The sequence below is a fragment of the Magnolia sinica genome, chromosome 1, assembly GCF_029962835.1.
Source record: "Magnolia sinica isolate HGM2019 chromosome 1, MsV1, whole genome shotgun sequence".
In the NCBI taxonomy this organism is placed as follows: domain Eukaryota; kingdom Viridiplantae; phylum Streptophyta; class Magnoliopsida; order Magnoliales; family Magnoliaceae; genus Magnolia; species Magnolia sinica.
The window spans coordinates 35378378-35387813 of NC_080573.1; the positions used below are offsets into that span (position 1 = coordinate 35378378).

At 41.9% G+C, this 9436-nt stretch overlaps 1 protein-coding gene across 1 annotated transcript; it reads right to left on the reverse strand.

Annotated features, from left to right (window-relative positions):
• Nucleotides 1–1680: 1680 nt before the first annotated feature.
• On the reverse strand, nt 1681–8190 carry LOC131245563 (NAC domain-containing protein 21/22-like). Its single transcript, XM_058245118.1, has 3 exons — nt 7845–8190; nt 4836–5113; nt 1681–2388 (listed from the first exon to the last, which is right to left on the reverse strand). The coding sequence occupies exons 1-3, from the start codon at nt 8026–8028 to the stop codon at nt 1900–1902; spliced, it is 951 nt and encodes a 316-aa protein (XP_058101101.1). The 5' UTR covers nt 8029–8190; the 3' UTR covers nt 1681–1899.
• Nucleotides 8191–9436: the final 1246 nt, after the last annotated feature.

Here is a 9436-nt window from a genome sequence, read left to right on the forward strand (position 1 = left end):
CGGCTCCACTTATTGAGAAATCTCCTCCGTACATATCTACGGATTTATGGGTACACCATGCGCATCCGTGTAGATCACACGTAATCCCCTCTTATTGGTCCTAGAAGGGTACGACCGTAGTGGGGACCAGTGGAACTTATGAGTAGTTTGGGCAGCATATAAACATCAAGGTGGAGCCCAAGTAGGTTTCAATGGTAGGCATTTCTTTCCCCCACTATTTTTTTTTTTCACGTGGCCCACTTGAGTATTAGATCCTACTCATTTCCGTTGCATACCTCAAATAATCTCACAAAACAATGGGCAGGGTGGATTTGTCGCAAACTTCACGGTGGGGGCCCATCTAGGTTCCCAGGGCAGTACCGACCTGCTAAAAAGCCTTATCAGGAAATCCAAAATCTGTATCAGATTGCCCAGCATCTGTATTAGTGGGCATGTAAATGCAGGCGGGAAGAGAGTCACCGAGAGAGGGTTGAGTCATTGTAAAATAGCTAGCAGATCAGCTAGCACAACGTCTGACAGGATATATTGGGACATCAACCACCTGATTCTGGTCCTTTTCAATACTGAAAACGTACGGCTTATGACATGCCTTTTTCTTAAGGCACCCAATATAGTGGGCCCTCATTAGAAGAAATTAATTTAATATTATAGGGCCAATGTAGTGGCCCACATAATTTTAATAGTACTAGATACTACATTTAATAAGCTTTACAATGGGTGAAAGATATCCAAAATAAATGTCAAGTTAAAAGTATTTTATTCTGGATTATTCACATGCGGTGAAATGATAAAATTGGAAGAAGAGATTTTATTTTAATTTTTGTAATTACCAATCTGAGGTAAGACAAGTCAAATAAACGGTTTGGATCAATGGAAGGTGACCCTAGGTATCCAAAGGCCAAAGTCCCAACGCATCCTATGGCAATCTATTGGAATGTATTCCAGCATAATAATTGAAGTATGCAGGCTACTCACATGAACACATTAAACTGACAAAATAACACCTACGGAGTAGGTGAAATGAAAGCATTAATGTGACTGAGAGGATTTCATCTAAACCATTGATTGCTAAGCTGGAGAACTCCAAATTTCTTATCATACCTTTGGTTAAAATTCCTTCTTATGTCCTTCAAAATACCAATCATTCTCCAACATATATCCTTTGGACTAAACAATGAAGAACGCTGCAACTATTATTATTGTAACAATTCATCAGTGTAACCCAGGTGCTCCCACCTATTGTAATGGTGGTCCGCTAGACATAAGGGGTCCACCTTGGATTGTCCATGACCTTAACATAGCCCCATTGAATGATGAGAACCATCAGGATTAATGGCCTCCAAAAATGGATGATATTAGCTTTTACTCTTACTTTCCATTTTGCATGACCTTAACTGATATTTTTGAAGATCCAACCATGACAGCTTCACACGGGGAAGTGCAGCCCAAGGTGGAGCTCTCCCGTCCAACGGCGGTGATCAATGATGACCATAAGTGGCCCCAGTTGGCCATGAAAAGTATTTCAAGCTAAGAAGAATTAACACTTGCTCATTGCTCGAATAATGACATACTTTGTACTAATCTTTTACCGAAATTACAAAGGTGGGTTGTATCTATCAAAGTAGCGGGTGAAAATAGTGGCTTCCTCACAAACACTAATATTCCATGGTCATGGGGACAAAGACAAACAAACTCATCTTATTGAATGACATAACAAAGAGACACACATTACAAAGTGCTTTTTACATTGGTCAAAAAGCACATCATCTAATGAAGAAAAACCGAACCCTAACATATGGAAAAAAGTTCACACTGGCAGCAAAAACTAACATAACATATTCACGCACGTCTTTTGAGCTGAAATGGCTCATTGTTCACGTCCCATGCCACGTCATCTCATCAAAACATGCTGTGGTTCCACATGGACTCAAAGCCCATATCCGAAAAGTAGCTTTCCGAGCTTCCTTCACCTAAGCTTGGTGACACCACCTCCATCATCTTCCTATTGCTGTCCACCTTGTCAAAGTGATCCAAAACAGCTTTTATAACGAGTTCTGTATCACAATACAAGGGGTCAAGGAAGGGGCCCACATCAGGGAAGACCTCAGATTGGACCAAGCTCTTGGTGGGGATGGTTGTGTCCACTTGGGGAAGATCCTGGAAGTTTGGATCACTTTTGTGTTGAGATGTTTGGTCTTGGGACAAATTGGAGAAGCAGGGCACTTGCTCAAACGCCTCTAAATTTAGCGGGGTTTGGTCAAATGTAAGGCAGGGGTCCATCAATGGTGGGAGGGAGGAGCCTGTGTCATCATAGGAGTTTTCTTCGCAGCAGAGTTTGGCAGACATCCCTCTATTCTTGTAGAACACTCTACATAGAACCCAATCTTCCTGTTCCACATTAGGTTTTAAAAACAAAAGAACAATAATGTTAGGCAACATGTATTAAAATATCTATTTTGGGCTATAAAAAGAAAAGTCTAGCGTTACATAATTCCCTAGACTCTTTAAGGCTTTAATAAAATATATAAAAGAACCATTTTATCACCCGTGGGATTGCTGGCATTTGTGCAAACCAATGCCTTAAAACATGAGCCAGAAGCAGACCCATTTTTGTGGGCAATCTGGTACTGCAAACCGATCTGACAGCTGATCCCACAGGGTCTACCCGTGGTATTATCACCGATTTAAAATTAAATTAATAAAAAAAACATTGAAACGGTAAAAAATTGAAGGGTGATGATTTCAATCCGTACGTCGTGTGGAATGGTTCGACCGTGACTGCCCCAGGCGGTCTAAATAAAAGAATTTGAGTCCTCTATTGACCTCAGCCTGGAAAGGATGTTGGCTCGACAATCGGACTTTTTAGAACATGGGTCCAAATCATTGAGTCTCGATGCACCGTTAGAAGTGTAGTAGTGTGCCTGGTTTACGCAAGTGGGGTGCATGGTTTGATGATCTAGACCATTGATCTGATGGGCCACAAAGTGGATTGGGGATGAGCTACAAATTTCTCCTTGTCGGAAGAGCCTAATCCTTCGACCAATGGCCTACAAATAGCCATATGAGGAAAATTACAGCAGTGCATGGTTTGATGACAAATGGAAGGATTGGATGGATAGGATATTCCAATCTAGTCATCGCTCCATCAGACCAACAATATGGAGTACTGAACCACAGGCTGCATGTACATATTGGGGGCATCCTAAAACCTGATGGGGAGCGGATTAGGTGAGACCCCGGTTCTACTGAGGTGGGTTGGACCCCTGACTGTGGGGCTCAAAGTGATGTATGTGCCTTAAATCCACACCGTCCAACCAGTTGAAATCTCATTTTAGGGCATTATCCTAAAAACGAAGCTGAGTCAAAAATTAGGTGGACCACACCACAGGAAATAGTCATGATTGAATCCTCACCATTAAAAAGTTCATGGGTTCTACCGAAATGTTTATTTTCCATCCAACCTGTTGATAAGGTCACAGGCACCTGGATAAAGAGACTACACAAATATCATCTTGATCTAAAGCTTTTCTGGCCGCAAGAGGTTTTTAGTGGTCAATCACCATTGTAATTTCCTATACTATAATCCATCTGGAATTTAAAACTGATTTTTTCGATCATGCCCTGAAATGAGCTTTCCATATGGATGGACAGTGTGGATATAGTCATGTACATCACAGTAGGCCCCACAGTCAGGGGTCCCACACACCTGGGTGGATCCGGGGTACCACCTATTCCGCTCCCCTTTTGATGTAGCAAGGTACTGTAATCATCGTAACTGAACATGCATGGTGGAAGATGGTTTAGGCATAAGCACAATCACCTAAAACGTTGATTACATGGGATATGATTCACGTGGCCCACTTATTACCATCATCTCGTCATAATCGACATCTTGGTGTGGTCGTATTGATTGAACAATCATGAGTCTGATCTTTAGCCATAGGTGCTTCGGTCTAAACCATGCGTGTCACATGGTATACTTTTGTGAATCCATTGATTTGAGGAGAGGTTCTTTTAACAAAGTTCGCAATTATTTAAAATAAAATCACGGAAATGAATAAAGAAAAAACGAAAAATAAAAATCAGCTTATGTTTGACCCGCTCTTTGTTCTTTGCACTTTTATAACCAAAGCCATCTGAACTCTGCATGCTCGACTATAATAAGAGCTTTGCCAAGCCAGCACGCGTGTGCACGGCAGCTTATCTACACGCCACACGTGTGTCAACATGGCACATAATGCATGATCCAACCCGTCCATTAGAGGGCATCAATTTATTGCTTTCCTGATAAGATTTGTACCAAACAAATGTACAGCTGTGGGAAAGTTGGACAAAAAATTTCTAAACCCATCTACCTGTTTCTAATATTAGGGGCCCATATGCTGTGTGGTCTTGTATTTATTTTTTACAACGAAAGTACACGGTGGGACACACCTGATAGATGGACTGGATCTTGCACCTATGTGCCTTGCTGACACATGTGCGGCCTGTACATGACCGTGGGCATAGCAAAACTCATATTCATAATGATGAACCTGTAGATGGACTGGATCTTCACAGTGTGCATTTTGGGTTTATTTGCACACCTATCTCCCACCGTCCAAGAATGGTGCACGGGAAATCCAACACATATTTCGAAATAAGATTTCAAGGTATCACTTTTGAGCGGTTGGAGATGTGCGGCCAGATTTCCGGTCCCCTGTATGCGCACACGATCCGGACCTCTCTTTCTATGGTCACACTAATGTCTCCATTATTCACATCTATGGCAGAATATAACCATCCTTTAAAATCAAAGACAAGATAAAATGATTTTAGATAGAGAGAGGGAAAACCTTAGAAGAAATCTTCGGCGGATCAGAGGGACCCTCAAGTCGGAATTCATGCATGACCCAATCGGTTTTCCGTCCTTTGGGAGCTCTCCCTTGGTAGAAAACGAGGGTTTTCCTCATCCCCACAAGGGTCCCTTTGCGGACGTCGATCACACGTCTATCCTTCCCGGTCGCCTTCCAGTACCCCGATAAGGTCGCACGATTTGTGCGCAGGCCAGTGGCGTATTTCCGGTCACGGAGGCTGAAAAAATACCATTCCTTGCCTCCCACACATGCCATTTCTGGCCCACATGAGAATTTGCATTAGTAACAGATATGTAAAACTCAAAATGCATTCCATGAAGTGCAGATAGAGATTACTTTCAAATATTTAAGGTTAAAATGGTAATTTCACTTCTTCTTTTTTCGCCTCTTTTGTAATTAAGCTAGGGTCAATGGTACCTTTACTCTATTTTATGCCGCTAATTTGAATGGCATCCAGAGGTATGCTATTTTGCCGCCTAACACCTATTTTCACGCGCGATGCACGTGAGACGTAAATGAGAATATAGAGCGTTAATCAGAACAGGCCCTCAGGTGCATCTATAGCTGCCCTAAATGTCAGGCGGGTTCCCTAATCAAGCGGGCCATAACCAAACGTGGACACTGATCATGAGCCTTTTTTTTATTCCTTTCTCCAATCATCCGTTTCTACCTAGATGTAGCTTTTCAGCTGGGGTAAAAGCAACCAGGATGCCCAAAAATCGAACGATCACTATCATTCATACTATATCGGCACCTGTGAGGCACATGTTTTGGGGTACATGTAGGTGCACGGGTGTAAATAAGGTGAAAACGACGGACCAGTTGAATAAAAGAATATTTTGCTTGAATAAAAAATAAAAGGTTTTCTTTATGGTTGATGCCTGACCCACAAGCCATCACAACCCACAAGGTTGTTGCCATTGGATGAGCGGTCTACAACCGTATTATCGTCACCATGTGACCCACCACAAGATAACTCCAGAATCAGTGTCCTTAGCGACCCCATACTCTAATAATCCCAAGTATGATATTTAACTCGTAATCAACACCAATAATTACTCCTGTTACATGGTCCCCCACGCTTATCCACCACGTGCTGTGCTCTATCATTTGAGACGCCACATCATCTGCATCAGCTCATGTGATCTTTCTTCTCCTCCTTTTATTATTTCGACAACGTGAAAAGCAAATGTTCGCTTAAAATTGTGTGATTAGAATCCGTGCAGATATCTTAGGTTTGAGAAAACATACGATTGATGTTCCAGTCGAGATCCAGCTCCGGCTCAACTAACCAAAAGGTGGGGTGGGGCCCATATATCAGTGATCCAAATCGTTTATGTGGTTAAGAGATGCCCACAAAATCGTTCCCATCCATTGATCCTAACAGTCCGATATAGCCCGTGAAAAACTTAGACCATTGACTAATTGACTATAAACATTCATTTCCTCTTGATGGTGAAAGATGGCCTAATGGGAAAGAAATCATGGTGGGCCCCATTCCATGATTTGCCTACCACATAATCGACAAATTAGGTGACCCAAACAAGGGTCCCAGATTACCTACCACATGCAGAAATACCAAAGCAGTCAGTGCAGTGGGAAAATCAAGATCTGAATCGCCGACCACGGATGCCATCATGGCACACGTGTGGGAGCCATGTACCACATACAGCCTTACTTGGACGTCTACTGTCCCTAAATCCATGCCGGTCCAATCATCAGGTTGGCCACAGATGTAAGTTGAACTCTTTCTAATCGTCCATTTTGCTCCACCGCATGTGGCCCCTCTCATAGGTGGATTGGCGTGTTTGTGGCCAGGGACCAGAGCACGTAAAGCGTGTATTGAATGTGACCCCTACTATAAAATTGAACATTTTCAGTTCTACTTTCTACGGATTTTTGTAAGAAATGCTTCAGAAGAGAGAAAATGGAGACTACTGTTTCTAAACAAAAGTACCACTTTTCTCTCAGTAGTAGCTTTCCCGTTGGTCGAAGGGAATTAACGTTGAAACCCCCTAACTGATAGATACAACCCTTTTTCTTACTTATGGTAGGGCAGTAGAAGATTTCAAGACTGAAAAATAAAATAAAATAAAAGATGAAGAAGAAGAAGAAGAAAGAATAAAAATAAAAAAGAAAGCTGTCCAACTGAGAAGAGGAGTGTACAAAATCATACTACTTCCTTTGGATTTTGTAATTGTCCCTTAACTTCCAGAAAATAATATTCTCCAAAGAGACGATAGTGATACAGACATTTTCCAAGCTCGATAGTGAAACATAACTCTAGATGAAGAGAAATTGCCCCGGAGGCTTGACACTTATGGCCCACCTTTTGACGATCCCTGACCTTTCTTTTAGAAGGCGCCGTAGAAATGAGCCACAAGGGTAAAATCTCACTCACTAGAGATCTCAAGTCCATAGACAAGGAAAAGCTAGAATCCAAGAACGCTGATCCACAAAACTTTCCTTGGTATAGACAGTGAGTATCTATGGTCTTTGACGTATATGCCACGTGCCCAGTCTGGATCTCCTTAGCAATCCACTTATATGGAGCAAAATAAAGAGAAAAACAGGGGGAAATAACAAAGTTCTATTACACAATAAATAAACGCAGAAGAGAGAGAGAGAGAGAGAGAGAGAGAGAGAGAGAGAGAGAGAGAGAGAGAGAGAGAGAGAGAGAGAGAGAGAGAGCATGGGAACCAAGACCATGGAAAAGCCACCAAAGGTGAACGAAAACTTTGTTTTTTATTTTCTTCAATTTTTCAGTAAGAAAATAAGTGTCCTTGAAAATATAAGCTTATTTCGAAATGAAATAAAAAGGCTACTATATATTGCCTACATATCAGCTCAAGATCTTCAAAATCAGACAGTCTGCATACTTAAAGAGTGTAATTTCATGTGGCTAGAGACCCATTATATGAGAGAGAGAGAGAGAGAGAGAGAGAGAGAGAGAGAGAGAGAGAGAGAGAGAGAGAGAGAGAGACTGACCAGGGAGGTCCCAGGGCTCGATCTTGTTTAGGTCGACTTCGACCATCATGGGATATTCATATAGACTCCAAGTGTTGTTGCCTGCCACCTTCTTGGCTAAGTAGTCGCATACCAGTTCTTCGTCTCTTGGGTGGAACCTGAAGCCTGGAGGCAATTTAGCCTCCATTGCGCTTAGGAAGCTCATGAGAGAGAGAGAGAGAGAGAGAGAGAGAGAGAGAGAGAGAGAGAGAGAGAGAGAGCGCACCAAGCGAAGAAATCCCAAATACCCAAATCAAGATGGATTGCACATAATGAAGAGAACCCAAAACTCAAATTAATATTTTTTTATAATGGAATAGAAGAAGAAGAAGAAGAAGAAGAGGAGGAAGAAGAAGAAGAAGAAGAAGAAGAAGAAAAGAGAGAGAGAGAGAGAGAGAGAGAGAGAGAGAGCCAAAACGGCTAAAGCCTTAAGGAAGATGGGCTGTCTATGGATAAAAGAAGAACAAAAGAAACAAGAAATGAGAGAAGAAACAGGAAAAATGGTAAGGATATCTATGGCCGAAATGAAGTTCCATCAGGGACATGATATTGATGAGAGGAAGACAGGGAAACAGAAGTAAATGGCATCTCTTAGAGGTTAGAAGGCTCTCAAACGGCTATAAATAAAGCCCTAGTCAACTACAGTAGGGGAGAGAGAGATGCGGACGTGCCATGCTGACGCGGCCAAGCAGCAGCCAACTCCCACATCTATCGCCCAATTGCTGACGCGGTCACTGGACGGTAAAGCTGCGCCGTTGCTTCCGCCCGTCCATCCATCGGTTGCAGCTGAAAGTTGGCAGCGTTGCCGGCCGTATGGCAGGGGGAGTGGGGTCCACATATCAGCCAAACGTCGCTCCACGGCCACTCCTTTGTCCCCACCTTTTACCTTCAGGGCGTGTTTGATTTCCCGGTGAACTCGTAAACTCCGTGTAAAAAAGTACCAGTTATTCCCCCTTGCATTTACAACATAACTAATTTGACTGCTTACCTTTTTACCCGAAAACTAAGAATATTACGAAATATCCGTGGGTCTCACTGTGATGCATTTCGTTTCGTTTATCCACACCGTTCATCCATTATTCCAGTTGAATTCATGACATAAGTAAAAAATTGAGGCATATCCAATACTCCGTGTCATACAAAAAGGAGAATCCAATACTTACCATTAAAAACTGTGGGGCTACTGTTTCCTTTGGAGTGGGCCACTTGAGTGTTGGATCTGCTTCATTTTTTGTCTCATTCTCCAAAATATTGTAATAAAACAGATGGACGGAATGGATATATCATATGGATTACCTTGCAGTTCAAAAATTAAAATGATCTCTTTTGAACCAATTTCAAAGGCACAAATTCCTATGAATTTTCAAACACAGTGAAATCGTAATAATTACTATTTATTGTGTATTTCCCATTGCTTCGAAAAAACAAATGGGCCCTTAAGCTTTTATGATATGCCAAATTAATTGTACTCGCCTCAAAGTTTGGGCAAATTACCTAGAAAGTTACGTCATTCCGTATATCCTTAAGAAGTGCCTTCTAACATTTTTTTTTTTGTGATTGTTTCAGACGAAAAT